Here is a 16,072-nt window from a genome sequence, read left to right on the forward strand (position 1 = left end):
CTGTTTTCGGGATGAAGTTATTGATCTTGTGTGTAGTATGATTATTGGCCGCCTTGATGGGATGAACCCTAGACTTTGATGCGAATACAGGGAGCAGTTGCTCCGTCATTTGCCTGCACGCAATGATATCATCCAACAACCTGCATCTAGATAATCGAACAGCGTGAATATGTGGACAGCTCTGACCACATTGCAGAGCAGAGTGCCACCAGCCTTCCTGGTCTACGATGAGAGAGCAGGCGGCTCCTTCACCCACTGTTCAGACACGGGGCTTGAGCAACACTGATTGACTGGAATGGCAAAGAAAGCATCAACTTATAAAATTACTCACACAGTAAATGGTAGTAGCATTTCAACCCAACCGCCAGGATATGGCACTTCAAGCTCCTGGGCGTGTTCCGCTTCTGGCAAAGCGGCGTTCACTGCTGCAGCCTGCCGACAGTGCGCACATGTGGGGCTTTGCCGAACAATTTCCGCTGTACAACCGACCACGAGCTGTGCCCGGGTCGAAGCTCTCCAGCCTCTTCTCGAGGCGGCTCAACACGCAAATCTTTCCCGGCACAAACCTTCTTCCCTCAACTCCGCAACTGTACTGGGTTACGTCGTCGCGCGCCTCACTCTCCAGGCGTCGACTCAACGCCCCTCTAGCTCTCAGTATATCGTACGGAGTAGTGCAAGCAATTCACGAGTACCATCTGCAATCACTTTCTTCCCTCTAACCCACGCAGCTGCGACGTGCTTAACGGGGCCGTTTTGCAGCCATGTCTGAATTCTTAGGGTACGCCCAGAGCAAATTTTGCGTCCGGGCCACGGTGTTTCTCATCTGACTTTATCCTAGCTCTCGTATCTCACTGATATCCAAGAGTGATATCCGGTAGGTTTCTATTTTTTGCCATTGGCTTCGTGCTATTTGGCCTGCTGACTGGTAACGCAGCTACGTTGGAACTCTTCACGAAATCAACTCGGACGAGTCTACGGTATCACTGGAGAATGTTCGTTCCTTTGGCACCGAGGGGCGAAGGGGCAGACCCGAGGAGGAGATTTCCCCGTCTGATCAAGTGTATGAGTACATTGTGTTTCGTGGCAGTGATGTGAAGGACCTGCGAATCGAAGAACATCCTGCTATCAAGGAGACAAAACCCCCCGCCATGCCAGACGACCCAGCCATTGTTGGAGTAAGTACCAATATATCGCACCAAGATCTATTCTTTGTCCATTATGATGAAATATTTGCGGATGTAAAAATTTGTCACGTCGGAAAGCGCAAATCAAACAATGTCGATATTTCCGTTGCCTTCCTTCTGATTTTGGAACAACTTGTTTGACTTTTATTCTAGCTCGTCTTCATTGTTTCACGAAGCTAACGAATACAATTAGGCTCGAACCAGAGACGTTCAACAACCGCAATCATCAAGCGGAGGTTTCCAACCTCCCTATCCACCCCAAAATGGCCCCTATGGCGGACCATTACCACACTACTCTTGGGGTCGTGGTGGCGGCCCTGGCCCTATGCCAGGTCCCGGGTTCGCTGGAGTACCTTACCCTCCTCCTCCGGGATGGTTACCGCCTGGTCAAGGATACCCCTCGGGCCCAGGACCCTGGAGCAACCCTCAGTTTCCTAGTGGCCCTGGCGGGCCTACAGGACCAGATGTAGCTCAAAGAGGGCCGCCGTCGGTTCCGTCACAGGATGCCAAATCAGGCTCTGGTGGAGATCAAGCGAAAACATCTACTCCCGTACTCGCCGAACCAAAATCTCTTGCCCAAGCTGGGCGGCAGACTCTCAATGGGCCGAATCTGCCTGTAGATTCCAAGCCCTCAGTTGAGGAAGTCAAGGCTGTTGCTACGAACCTAAGTAATGGGCCCACACCCAATAAGAGCAAGGCATCTACACGGCCTACGCCTGCGGTTCCCCTCATGGGCAATGCACCCAAGCCCTTTCAACTTCCCAATACTGGGAAGCCAGCTCCTCCTGCCAGCGTGAGGGCTCCCCCAACCTCGGCACCACCAAGTGTTGAAGACGCCACTAGTGCCGCTCGGGCTGCCGTTGCCGTTGCCATGGCCCAGCTAGGCAATAGTGGAAGTACTGCCATGGATAACCTGACAAACAAGGTCAACGAGATGCGTGTTCACGCCAACAGAGGAGCGTCTGGCGGCCGCGGTCGTGGACGAGGTGGCCGACAGGGATTTGCGAAGGTTGAGGTCCCTGACTCCGACTTTGATTTTGCTCAGTCAAATGCCAAGTTCAACAAGGAAGACATTGTCAAGGAAGCCATCGCCAGTGGTGATGTAGTCGAATCTATAAGCGAGCCTGTCATCAAAGAAACTGAAACCCATCCCGGCAGCAGTGATACCACTGGCTCGTATAACAAGTCCAGATCATTCTTCGACAATATCTCCAGCGAATCTAGAGAGAGGGCCGAAAACGGCGGTCAGAAACCTGGTGGACGAGAGTGGCGAGGAGAAGAACAGCGCAAGAATATGGAAACCTTTGGACAAGGTAGCGTTGACGGTGGATATCGCAACTACCGTGGACGCGGACGAGGCCGCGGAGGCCGTGGCAGAGGAGGCTTCGGCCGAGGCGGACGTGGTGGTAACCGCCCACAGTATTCGGCGACTGTCGCCGATCATCAATGACGAAGCAGAGCGGCGGCACTTGTTACCGATTGCATTTCAACAACAATTGGGCCATTGATAACCTACCGTCGATTATTTACGACACCAACACTCTACAATCCAGGGAAGCGTTATTGACGCTCTTTGCGATGAACAACAGCACGTACTTTCCTTTTGCGTGCTCATTACTGCCTCGCTTTGTTCTTGTTATCTCGTAATGGTGTAACAACATATTTTGGGGTATCAGGCGCTCAGTGGCTCAAGCGACTAGGTGTAGTCGCGCACGTGTTACTTTTTCTCCGCGGTTGTGGGACGATACGAAAGGAATGATTTTCATCGCGGAAGGTCAAAGACACAATGGGAGTTTGGATTTACGCAATGGGCGAGGGGGCGGATATAACGCGAAACATGACGCACGCCGGCATGGCTGGAAAGACGAATATTTACTTTTCATTTCAGATACTCTCCACGGAGCGGAATTGCAGGCCAACATCTTGAATGTTGTTGAAGCCGATGGTATAACAAACCGGTCCGTGACGTGCAAAATGGAGGGAAAGGGCTCGATGCAATATAGTGCTGGGCCTCGGGTCGCGGGAAGGATTGGCTACCACTAGAGAAACATTATGATGTTATTCAGCTCGAGTTGTGCGTGTAAGATGAAGCCTCTTTTGATGTGGATGTGATTTGAGCCGGACAATGCCAATGTCATGTCTTGGGTATGGTTGCAATGAAAGTAGATGCACAAGAGTACGGAGTAACATGGCATGAGTCGTTGCAGCGAGTTATTGGGGAACGAGCGTGCATGATTATGTCGGGATCAGTTGATGGTTGCTTGGTCGTCTCGAGTCCCGAGTCCCGAGTCCCGACTCCTGAACGTGGTGGTTGTTGCTGCAGGCTCTTGCAGCAGCAGCGGAAGGAGCGCTCTGGAGTTTTCCGACCCCACCAGACGTCACGTCATGCAGTTCGGCGTGACCCAAACAAAATTCCTCCCCAAGGCAACGCCACGCATAATTGGTGCATCAGTCAATGGGCGGGATATCACCAACTTGACTGCCTTTCGCGTATGCTACTGTTTTTTCTTCCCCCTGCTTGGCATCCCGTTGAGGTGGTGTGTGCATGCAATCAGTTTATCGACCTCGGATCTACCTTGTTTCGTGGCCGATATCCATCTCCCGACAATCTTGCCAAAACGATCCGAGAGACAGGTACGCCTGCGCCGCGACATGTCGAGCAGACAGCTACGCAGGCTCCAGCAACAAAAGCAGCTCGAGAGAGCTCAGCAAAGTTCCGAAGGGAACTGTGAGGCGGGCGAAGATGTCGATGAGCCTGCCGAAGCAGCGCCCAAGCCGCGCCCAAACTTGTTCGCGGCTCTGGGGAGCGAGCAGACCGAGCACGACGATGACGGTGACGATGACGACGACGATGAAGACAACGGCGTGCCCTTGACGGAGCCGTTGCCCACGGCCGAACCAGCGCCCAGCGCCGCGAAAAGGAGCAAGAAGAAGAAGAAGAAGAAGAAGAAGACCGGGAAGACCAAGCCTGCCGGCACGAACCAGGAAGCTAATAAAAACGCCAAAGAGGACGAGCACGAAGACGAAGACGAGATTGACAAGGCCATCAAGCAGCTCAAGCTTGGCGCTGCGAATACCAATCCTGGCTCTGGGAAAGACGAGCCGGCCAGCGCAAGCATGGAGCCGCGGAAACGAATGAACGGGCTGTTGTCCGTCAATCCGCACCGTCTGAGAGCCGTCAACGAAATGCGCAACCTGTTCGGCCGCGACGTTATAGAGTCCGCCATCGCGGAGGAGCAGCAGGAGCAGCAGAGGAGCAGAAGGCGGCAGCAAACGCCTCGTGAAGTTGATTTGGAGACGTATCTGCGAGAGCCCCCTGGAGCCAAGAAGTTGCCGGAAATATCGCTACGACGGAATGTATTTGTGCAGGGCAAAGATCACTGGCCGCGACAGTCTGCAGGCGGATTGAACATGAAGGCGATTGGCAAGTCGGACGATGGATTGTCGACTGAATATGCCTATTTTTACGATGAGAATTACGATTCTTTGCAGCATGTTTTCTGGGCAATTGTGCAAATGGGAGATCCAATGCGCATGGTGCATTTTCTCAAGGAAGCTCGTAAGTACAAGCCCCTCATGTCACGCCTTTTCCTTTTTTTCCTTCTCCGGTCCTCTCCCGGTGTGTGTTTAGAGCAAAGGCTGACACGAGTGGGATTCTCGTGCAGCGTATCACGTTTCGACATTACTGCAAGTCAGCAACGTGGCAAAGCAGGATCAAAACATGGCGTTGGCGGCGGAGCTGTGCGAACGAGCGCTCTTCACCTTTGGAAGAGTGACCACGTCTGCGTTTCGCCAAGACATGGAGCACGGCCGTGCTCGTTTCGACTTTGGACGGCCAGAGAATCGTCAGTTTTGGCTTGCTGGGTTTCAGTACGTGCGGAGCTTGATACGAAAAGGGACGTTTCGAACAGCTCTAGAATGGGCCAAGCTGCTGTATTCTTTGGATCCACAGGATCCATACGCAATGAGACACTATATTCACTTGCTGGCTCTGCGCGCCTACGACCCGGAGTGGCTGATTGAGTTCACGGAGCAGATGGCCCTCGCTGCAAACCACGCCGACATTGTCTATCTGCGACAAAGTCTCGTGCTTGCCAAGCTCCAGATGGACGACGAACCGGGGGCGCGGGAAATCCTCCAACACGGGATCAAGACGGTACCCTGGCTGTATTGCGCCCTGTTCCAGGAGCTGAATCTCGACGCGCCGCCCTCCATATGGGGCATCAAGGCACAATCGCATTCTCAAAAGTTCTGGGTGACACTGTACATTCACCAGACCAAGGATCTGTGGAACAATGCCCAGGCTACGGCGTTGTTGCGACAAGTAGCCAAGGACTTGGGCAGAGTGGACGTGGCGTCGCTTCCTTTGCAAGATGCCGTTGTCGATCGTGGCGTGACGAGATTAGCGTACCTCGAGGGCCACACGGCATTGCTTGCCGTGGCGCCGAGGCGTTTTTTGGATGCGCAACCTAATTACGAATTCGATCCGTTGCCGCCACCGTGGGAGCAGAATATTTTCACGGCGCAAAGCACACGACTACCTTGGGGACGGGAAAGGGGCCGTCATCAAGGGGAGGAGGCGGAGGAAGAGGGCCAAGGCCATCTTGCGGATCTGGTGGCTCGGATGCACAATCTCGTTGCGCGGCAGGGCGTGGCGCCGGGCGTTGAAGAGGCAGTCGCACGACGAGTAGGAATGATGGGCGTTCTGAACAATGCCGCGGATGGCGACGACGACGACGACGACGACGATGAAGTCAGAGCACTCAGGGCGGCAGACGACGAGGAGTTGCAGAGGGATATCGAGGCGCACATGAATTGGGGCAACGGACAGGGTGTTTTGGGCACGTTGATGCAGATGCTGGGCGTAGGTCGGCGGGCTCATGACGAGGGAGGCGACGAGGAGGACGAGGGTCATGAGGAAGCACCTCTCGGCCAGGAGTGGGAGGAGGGTGGTCGGTAGAAGACAACTCCCAGCCGGGACGCTGGGACGCCGGGATGCTGGGATGCTCGGCTGGGAGGGATCATGGCCCCGTGCCCGTGCCCGTGCCTGTGTCTGCAGGATGAAACAACGCTCGAGTTGGACAGGTTGGAAAGCCACAGCAGAGCAGAGCAGAGCAGAGCAGAGCAAGGGTCTCCTCTACCCTGCTGGGCACCGTCCTCGGTACGTAACGACAACAATCTACCAACATGGCACGACCCACCGTCGCACCGCAGCCCCAACGACGCAGAGCAGGGCAAAAAGCTGATGTTGCAACTCGCGGAACGAGAAGACGTCCTCTGGCTCGGGGTCCCGATGCCCAGCGCGCTGCCAGCCAGCCAGCCAGCCAGCCGGCCAGCGGCACATGCATACATCCCTTGCCCTTGTGGCCGGGCGAAAACGTCAGTTCGGATTCTCGCCGACGCGTCGACGGATCCCCCGCAGCCCGCATCGGAGCTGCCAGGAGTCCAGGAGTCCAGGACCACAGGGAAAATTCGGCGCAGAGTCAATAAGTAGAGAGCCAGCACCCACGGCCACTGGCCAGATGCTGCTCCAAGCTCGCGGGCAAGGAAGGGTGCGTCACGAATGGGGACGGGACACTGCGTGACTGGTGACTGGGAGACTCGGACACATCCGGTGGAGGGAACGTGACTGCTCTGTTCGCACGGCGCGGCACAGCAGCTCTGGCCGGGCACAAGACGGGCGGTGAGCCCGGCTGATCCCGGCCGCGGCGGTGGCAAACTGTCCTACTCGGTACTCCCGTGCCCATGGGCCGTGGCGAATCCACGATATTGATGGCGTCTGTCGCGCCGGCAGAAAAAGGCAAAAGGGTCGCGAGTGCTTTGGCCGCCCCCCCCCCCCCCTTTGATCTTGGGTGATTGGTCCATTCGTCCGTTGGTCCAGCGTCGTGCTTGCTCCGAGACATTGTGGGCTAATTTGTGCGGTTTTATTTCTTTGCACTCTGCCCTACTTTTGCGTTGAATGAATCTTGATTTGCGCCGTTTCGTTGACATGATTTACTATAAATAAAACGAGTATATTATATAATACATGTACGTATATATAAACGCGGGCATCCAGCCTATTTGTTTCTCGTTCCCCTGCACGACCGACCGACATAGTCCGCGGCGAGGGGCAAGTTGGCCACGGCCACCAAGACGAGCGAGCGGCAAGCAGGCGGTCTAAATATAGCAGCTGAGACGGAGGAGACGGAGGCTCCAGCGGAGACGGCTCCATGTAGTACTAGTAGTAGTACTCTGTATCAGGATAACACACGTACAGTGCATGCCCCTCTCGAGCTGTGTTGTTCATGGTTCTCTCTGTGAGCAGCAGAAGTGGCTCGCAGTGGCCGTTGGCCGCCGGGCAGGCATTCTGCGCGGCGCTGCGCTGTGCGTCGGCGTCTGCTCAGTCACGTCACGTCGCACCATCTAGCTGCCTTTTGGCTGCGGCTTGACCCGCAGAGCAGCGAGCGGAGCAGAGCAGAGCAGAGCAGAGCAGAGCAGAGCAGAGCAGAGATGCCGGCTTCGGGTCAGTCTCGGTCGAGGTGGTGCCGTCAGCGGCGCGGGTGCGTGGTTAGCTGGCAGCACTCGCGCTTGGGGTCGAGACATGACGGCGAGGGCGGGCGGGCGGCAACGCGGGTTGCAGCAACAGGGTCGCTTTACATTGCGCAACCATGTAACCGGTACTCCGTGCCGTGTCTGCCACACAAACGGCCAACTTGCATATGGAGACATGGCATTCTTCCCTCCCTCGCTCACGGCCGAGTCGGGCGAGACGAGACGAGACGAGACGAGACAGACGAGACGAGACGAGACTGGCGCGGGGCGGGCTTCAGACACAGCACCAGGCTTGTCGTGGCTGTTGTCAAAGTTGCGCGGCATCCCTGAAATTGTTTCATCGAGATACAGAGTACGGAGTACAGATACTGCATCCACTCCGGTTCTGGCCTGGACTCTTGAGGGGGGCGACAACGGCCGGCCTTGACTTGACAAGCTGCCCGTGTGCTACGGAGCACCGTACGGAGTGGTATGTGAGCGACAAAACAAATCTTGGACGTGGCTCGTGTAATATGACGGGCCATCAATGTGCCCCGTAGCAGTTGGCGTAGCCACGGCCAACTGCATACACCAAGTCGGCGGTGCCGAGGTCAAATTTCTCGCGTCTCGCCAGAGACCCGTGGTTCATATTATCAAATCACTGTGAGAAATCGCAGCTTTCTGCTGCGTGCGGCGCACAGCATTGGTGCATTCCCTGCGCATTTGGACGTTTGCCGCTGGCAGCAATCAGGTCGAGAACCGTGCCTGAGAGACGGCCAGCCACCAGACATGTCCACGATAGAGCTCTTGTCCCCTCTCGGCCCACACAAGCCGTGACTGGTCATTTTCCGAGCCCCAGGCACGGGACAGAATGCCTTGGGAGGATCGAGGGCGCTTCGTGTATGGAGTAGGCGAGCATAATGGTTGTGATATATGCCGTGCTTCAAGGTCTGCTGCGCCCTGGGGTCGAGCTCCAGCGGAGAGTTTAGACAGCAATGAGTCGTGCTCCCAAACCTCCGCGTCACCTGGTGACCTCTGGCACTTATTCCTCAAGAAATGTACCCCTGCGACGCGACGGGACGCCGTCACAATTGTTGACCTTGTCTTACGGCAACTTCGGCAACTCCCCGTAGTGAAAAACTTTCACCTGGGTGGAGGACCTTCTTTGGCGACGACAACAGTGCTGGCCGTGAGCACTCCCTACTCAGACAGCAACAGGAAGCCATCCGACTGGGTCTGCTGCTTGTAGTATTAGTACTGTGGACTCCGCCGCCGTCCTGATGGCAACATCGGTTGCTATGCCTTCGTTAGGCGGTCATCAGTTCATGTAAGCTTCCGGTGAGGCCCTGCAATAAGGACGTAAGGACAGGGAACATGTGCCCACGAAGGAGCGGAAAACTGTGCACCAATGGCGGAAAGCTTGTTTTGTTGATCAGTGGTCCGCGGTGCGCATTAACTACAATACAAGCACTCCTTCACTCCCCCGCACCGGCAAGACGTCGGCCTCGAAGGACATGGAATTCGACTCGGTCCGTATTCGACTTCGATATCGACCGCGAGGAATGCCAGAAGCAGGCCGCGCGTCGAGCTGATTAGCCAGGGTATGCGCCGTGCACTCTGACCACTGCCATCTCCAATACAGATTCGAAGGATGAGCCTGACATGAGGATGAAAACCAAGTTCGTCAGAAGTACCCTGCGGCTCGCGTCCCCTTGGCCGTGTTGGCAGCTCCTTCACCTCGCATCCATCCATCCCATGCAGGATTCCTCGACAGCCTGGGGGCCATGAGGCGGCCGGGTTTGCCTGGTTCAATGTTGTCCATTCTAGTGGCTGTGCCGGGGGCCGTGATGGAGTCCCCCGACAAGGGGGGGGTTTCCCATGGGGCTCAGACCTGATCACGATAGTACACCTCGAATGAGTCGTACCGACGGACGGGACGGGCACGAGGGGCGGCAGGATTTGACCACTGAATGCCTGTGAAAGTTGACATATCACTGGTACCCTTGTCAGCAAGCGCGCGAGAGCCGACCGACTGCCTGCTCGCCTTGGCCCGGTTGTTTAGACTCGGGGTACTTTTGAGATTCGGAAGACATGGAGCGGTCTGGTTGGTATTCACATCGGAGCATTCTTGTGGATGTACTAGTACTCCGTATGGAATTAGTTACTCCGCACATCTGACGCGCTACGTACTCCGTGAGTATCTAGGCATTTGCCCACCCTTATGTAATACCAAAGGCGTCGAGCGAGTCGAGGGGTTGGGCAACTCCTAGATGCTTATCAAGGCACCTTGAAATCAAGACGTCGTACCAAACAAGCACGAAGAGTGCCTTCCCAGCCTTGTGTTGCTGGTTCCACAAAAAACTCGACAAGACTCGCCATTAGCCCGACTCCGTAGTGGTGGCTTTCTGCATCTTCAAACAGGGGTGAGTCCCCGACCGATTCGGCCGAGGCGGCGAGGTAGGCAGCGCCATGCTACGGCTAATTTGAGTTGCTCAGTGCAGGTGGTTTGCCGATGCGAAGACGATACGCCTCCGAAGAAAAGAAGGGCGCCCTCATTGCCGTAGATCCGCCAATCTGCACACCCTCTGGAGTTGAAAAGAAACACCAATCTCCTCTCGGCTGCATGAGCTGGAGATACGGCACCACGTGTGCTCCGGCTTGGAATGGCGCTTGAAATGCATTTTGGGAACACCAAAAACTCAGCTTATCAGCTTTAGCGGCGACCTGCCCGGGGTCCGGCTCATCAAGCTCGCCGTTGGCAGCAGCCTTTCGCGTATGTAGTCCCCTGCACACGTTGAATCTGTGTGTGCGCGCGCGCGCGTGTATGTGGCCCATTTCAGAAAATGGATGTCTCGATTCTGCGCGCAGACCTTCATCAAGATGGTGTTTGTCTGTGAGGAACCAATGACTTTGACAGTGAAAACTTGAGACCGTGTGCGGTCTATCAGGGCGTCGTTCATCCATCCATACCAAGATGCGCAGTTCATCAAGGTATCGTATGTATCGTATCGCACAAACCCGTTCCGTGATTTGGAGGGCTTTCGCTCGCCCGTAGCTTGCTACCAGCACCACCCACCTGCGTCAGACTTGATTCCATTTGTAGGGGGCGACGGTGGCCATACCAAACGAGAAACGAGCACGAGACGTCCCCGAGACACCGACTCGATAGCTTGCTAGAAGTATGTGTGTACGTGAGTGCCCTGACGCCCGTCAGGCCAACTTCATCGTCACTTTGGCGTCGGGGCAACGCCCCCCAAAGAACAAAGGCCGGATCCTCGTTCTCCAATCTCCATTCTTTCGGCCGTTCATCAGCAGCTGGTTGGTACCCACACGCCGCCCACCACGATACTCCAGTAAGTAGGCTACCCCGAAGAGACCAGAGGCCCAGAGCCCTCCATCGCGGGCAATGCGTGCTCGGTACAATTGTAGCAAGGGCCAACAGGGTTGATGGAGTGGATAGCAAGAGGCGATACAACGTGCAACGGAGTAGGGCGAACATGGCCTGGCATGTTTGATGTGATTGACCTTTGGTGTGCGTGTGTGACCCCTTTGCACGGTGAGCGGAGTAGCCTTCCGGCTCGTTATCATGTAGTAGTTACTCACGTATGGAGTACCTGGCCTGGGTACGGAGTAGCTCACTGGACGCTTTGCCCCAGTATTTTGGACCGGACCGGACTTGGCAAGTGCGAAGCAGAGACCGCAGCAGCGACGCAGTTGCCGTGCACGCACAGCACACAAGCGTCGTACCTTCCTTGCTTCCCCAGCGACCCGTCGGCTCGTCCATCGACTCTAGGACGACTCCAGCGCGTTTAGTACAGACATGACTCTCAACTCCCTGGACCTTGGGTCCTTGGCGCGCTCCCCCCCACCTCCCCTTCCCCCCCCGTTTCCCTTAAGCCACATCCATCAGAAGCCCACTTTTCACTTTCCCTGCTTGGGAATTGCTTCCGACAACCTGCAGCCGCAGCCTCATGACCGGGCTTTGTTCTGTTATTATCCATCCTCGGCCACCCTAGCCTTGACTTTATATCCTCTCCCCCCCTCATCTTCGTGCTGGTGAGTTTCCGGATGCATGTTGGCTGCCGTCTGCTGTGCGAGTGCTCAGTGCGTACATCACCATTATCGGCCGCTTGTGCTCTCTCGGCCGACAAGTTTTGGGCGCTGGCCGAAACATTCCACAAACGTCCTAATGTTGAGTTGTGCTTGTTTTCTCGGTCCTAGCTCGAGCCGCCTCAAACATCATCACTACCTAGGTAGTAGCTGACCCTGACGACGACAATTGCACCAGACCCGATTGAAGCTTTGTCTGGCCGTGGCTCTATCCAACCCACCGGAGGTGGTGTGGCCCCCTGACCAGCGCAGCAGACTTGGCGAGCCCCCAAGCCTTTCCAAGCCTGCTCGCCAGTTTCTTTTGCCGCGCTTCGAATCTTTCTCATACGAGTGCATGCCTGGCCTCTGTTCCTCGAGCACGGCAAGAGTCTACCATCATCTAAATTCCGCCAGGGTACGGGCCTTGTCCCGGTGAATTGACCAGGCTTTGGGCCAACCTGCGCAACGCCTCTCCCCCCATCGACGAAACGACAACACCCCACGAGCAGACCCGAGTGTTTTGTCGGCCATCGTGGGGACTTTGGTCTGCATCTCTCGTTGATCCCTCGGCGCCCGTCCTGTCCTACTTCTTCTTCTCCTTCTTCTTCTTCTTGTCCTCCATCCCTGGTCTTGCTTGCATCCCCAAGTACGACAACATCTGCCCAGATGACCATGACCGGTGTCTTGCCCTCACGACAACCGTGTCCGACACCTGCGAATTGACCTCATCCGGCTATGAGACCCCTGACCACGAATCCGACTCACTTTCGATTTTCTCATGAGAGAAGCATTTGCTTTCCCCAGGCGAAAATACCTTGACCAGGATGCATGCATTTCCGACACCGGCCGATGGCGTTGGGGCAGCATCTATAATTCACCAACCGCCGTCGGCGGGTTCCAACACCGGCTCATTCGACAATGTTTCATCACAAATGCGAACACCGCCGCAACAGCATGCCGTCCACACGCCTCCCCAGGGCATCAGCGCCCAGTCACTAGGGATAATACAGCAGCAGCAGCAATCGCAACCCCAGCAACAGTCTCACCAGCAGAGAAGTGTAAAGCGGCCAAGGCCAGTCAAGTCTTGCACTGAATGTCGAAAGCGTAAACTGCGATGCGATCGGCTCCTACCCTGCTCCCAGTGTCAGAAATCCGGTCGCATTTGCAAATATGCGGCCGACCACGACCCAGCTAACCTGTCCGACGCCTCCGACACTGAACCGGTAGATACGAATCGCCCAAATAAACGGAGCTGCCCTCCCGGCACAACCAATCCGAATAATGTTTCAGGCAATGACAATGCAACAACGCCCCTAAAGAATGGCGGATCACCCGGCATGCCGATGCTCGAAGAATTGACTTTGCGGATGGACCGGCTCGAGAGACATATGCAGGGCCGTAGCCCTGCCCCGACAGACACCAGCGGCGGCCGGATCTTGTATGCGGCTACCGACACTGTCAGAGGACTGTCAGTCAAACGAGGTGGTGCCGCGACCCGATTCTTCGGCCAACACAGCCCGCGGGTGATGCTCAATGTGGTAGGTGGCCTTCGTACTCCCCCCCTTGCAGACATTTTGCGTGGCTGAGGTGCACTTCGAATTACTAAACTTTGCCTCCTTCTCTTCTTAGTTCCCCGAGGCACGGGCATATTTGATGGGACACCATCAGAGTCATACTTCGGACGAGCTTCTTAGAAGCTTTGGTTTGTTACATAAACATCGGCAAGATGAGTTGCATCTCGCGATGAAACCAATCACGGTTTTTGTCGATTCCATGATGCCGGTGCAGAAACGTATGACCGATATCCTTCCCAAAAAAGATATATGTGATCAACTTGTCACCATGTATTTTGATACCTCCGAGTCGATTTACAGGATTCTCCACGCAAGAACCTTCTATGATGCATACAACGCGTACTGGGATGGTAAACTGCAGTCTGAGTCCTTCCTGCCACAGCTGCTCTGCGTTTTATCTGTTGCCTCTCGATTCGAAACAAAGTCGAGAGGAATGGGCCACGAACGCATTGAGGGGGTTCATATTCCGACGGCATGTGCTCTGGTGCAAAGCTGGCTCGATAATCTCAGAGGAAAGCAGCTCATCGATGTCAGTACTATACAGGTACAAATTTTGCTGATACATGCATCAAGAATGATCACGCCTCGGCTGCAAGACTCGTGGAACAAGCTTGGGTACGTCTTGAGGCTCGCGATGAGCATGGGTATGCATCGAGATCCCTCCGAGAGCGACCAGCGAATCCCAGTCTTCTGGGGAGAAATACGAAGGAGGCTGTGGTTTACTTTGGCAGACATGGATCTACACATGTCGATAGCCTGCAACATGCCTTCTCTTCTTCGTGACGGGGACTTCACCTGCAGGCCACCGCGAAATCTCAACGACGCCGAACTGTTTCCAGGGATGCAGGAACTCCCGCCTACACGGCCAATTGACCAGGTGACGGACAATCAAATGCAGGTATATGCCGCTATAACACTGGCAGCTCGCATGAGAGTGGCGCCGCTTGTCAATCGAATCGACTCCATCCGCGACTATTCAGAAGTCTTGGACATCGGAACAAAGTTGGAGCGATTTCTGGACGACATCAACCATTTATATCCACGACGAGGATCCTACAGCGCGGCGCAGAAAAGCAAGCAATGGAGAAGCCGCGTGATCCTCGATATGCATGTGAGGCGACCGCTTCTGGCACTTTACCGTCCCCTAGCACTTGGTGCGGCAGACGTGCCAGCGGAAATATCACGATCATTTTTGAAGTCGTCGGTGGTGATTTTGAATTATCTTGATGAGCTGGATCCAACGCATCCTCAATTCCAAGGTGTGGCGGAGATGTATCATCAAATTCTAAAGCCAGATATTATATACTGCTCGCTGAGTGTTTGTTACTACATTCAGTCTGCCGTCCGCCAGAATTCGGATTCACTAGTGTTTAACCAACATGGCGGGCCAAGCTTGTCGTCTGCTCATGGAGAAGACCTTTCACTTGCATCCGCAGAGACCGTTGTGCCGTGGTCACCCGTGCGCCTGGTATCCACGGTGCAGGAGAGTCTACAGCTGCTTATCAAGTTTATGGGTGGAGGCGACACCAAGGACGTATTGTGTCTTGCCACCATATTAGAAACCGTCAAGACTGGCGAACCCAATTTTCAAGAGATGACACGCAATCTCTATGCTGTACTTGACAGCTGTCTCAGATCTTCAAACATACCGCAGGAAAAGCTTCGGGCTTTTTCCGCGGAGCACTACGGCACAGACTCATACGTACACGGCCAAATGAACTATGGATACGCCAACAGTGTGGGCTCGGGAGGGCCGAGCAACAACAGTCTCGCGGGTTGGGTCCTATGGGATGGATGGGAGTGAGCAGAGAAGCTTTGGCTGTTGGACAAGAGAATCTCATTGAGCCAAATTCGTGAGCTGGCGGCATGGGGCGACTTATTATTGTTGCGGTACGAACACATTGTTGGTACTCGTGGGCGTTTATTTACCAAGGTATTTTGTGTTTTGGAAGCAGGGGGATCAGCGCATGGTTTTGAGTTTTGAGATGCGGAACAGCGAGTAAAGCCATTTGTGTGGATTCCCCCCTCCGGTTTACGACGCGCGGACTGGCCATGGCCAACCTGATGCATGGGTAGCTGGAGTGCGGTATCCGTTGGAGGCTGGTAGTTTCATGGCGTCCCATGGTGTTTGTCGGTTCAAAATACCAGTCGGGCGAGGAAGTAAGCGGGCGGCAAGCTCGGGCCTGGAAGCCATTAAAGCTTATATATCACTTCACACGACACATCAATACAAGACGGTACGCGTCAAGTCGAGCGGCTGGGAATGTCCGGGGTGTTTGCGTGGTCTCTGCCTATGCTTGGGCAGGCCTCGTGTCGAATCCTCATGGCCTAAACACGGAGAATGAGTAGCCTCGAACGGTGGCCGCGGGCGTTTGTCCGAGGGTCCGTCCCGATGTCATGTCCCCGCACGCAGCCTCCCGCACGCAGCCTCCCCCGCAGCCTCCCCCGCCTCTGGGAACTCCAAGCCTCGGCCTCTGGAGTCCCCAGTTGTCGCTTCTCGCCGCACATCCAATGACCTCGGCACTTGCGCGTTCCGCTTCGGGGGAAGGAACGCCGGGCGCTCCTGCCCCGATGCTTCGCCTCCGCTTGCCTGCTCAAAAATGCGCCAATCCCGCGCCAGGAGTCCAGGACCCTTCCTTCACTTCCAAGTTCCACATGCAAAGCCGTGACATCCAAGTCCCGCCGCATTTCTGATAAATAAGACCCCTGACA

The 16,072-nt window shown here is 55.4% G+C and overlaps 3 protein-coding genes across 3 annotated transcripts; all 3 read left to right on the forward strand.

Moving 5' to 3' along the window:
- Nucleotides 1-761: 761 nt before the first annotated feature.
- On the forward strand, nucleotides 762-2,634 carry MAM_02900 (ribonucleoprotein (LSM)-related domain protein; the record flags this gene model as incomplete). Its single annotated transcript, XM_040821699.1, has 4 exons — nucleotides 762-778; nucleotides 839-874; nucleotides 935-1,175; nucleotides 1,378-2,634. The coding sequence occupies 4 exons, from the start codon at nucleotides 762-764 to the stop codon at nucleotides 2,632-2,634; spliced, it is 1,551 nt and encodes a 516-aa protein (XP_040680268.1).
- A 1,202-nt stretch (nucleotides 2,635-3,836) lies between these two features.
- MAM_02901 (transcription factor 25) lies at nucleotides 3,837-6,144 on the forward strand (the record flags this gene model as incomplete). Its single annotated transcript, XM_040821700.1, has 2 exons — nucleotides 3,837-4,743; nucleotides 4,850-6,144. The coding sequence occupies 2 exons, from the start codon at nucleotides 3,837-3,839 to the stop codon at nucleotides 6,142-6,144; spliced, it is 2,202 nt and encodes a 733-aa protein (XP_040680269.1).
- A 6,466-nt stretch (nucleotides 6,145-12,610) lies between these two features.
- MAM_02902 (uncharacterized protein) lies at nucleotides 12,611-15,164 on the forward strand (the record flags this gene model as incomplete). Its single annotated transcript, XM_040821701.1, has 3 exons — nucleotides 12,611-12,844; nucleotides 12,929-13,324; nucleotides 13,416-15,164. The coding sequence occupies 3 exons, from the start codon at nucleotides 12,611-12,613 to the stop codon at nucleotides 15,162-15,164; spliced, it is 2,379 nt and encodes a 792-aa protein (XP_040680270.1).
- Between the last annotated feature and the right edge of the window lie 908 nt (nucleotides 15,165-16,072).

This window comes from Metarhizium album, assembly GCF_000804445.1.
Source record: "Metarhizium album ARSEF 1941 chromosome Unknown scaffold_5, whole genome shotgun sequence".
In the NCBI taxonomy this organism is placed as follows: Eukaryota; Fungi; Ascomycota; class Sordariomycetes; order Hypocreales; family Clavicipitaceae; genus Metarhizium; species Metarhizium album.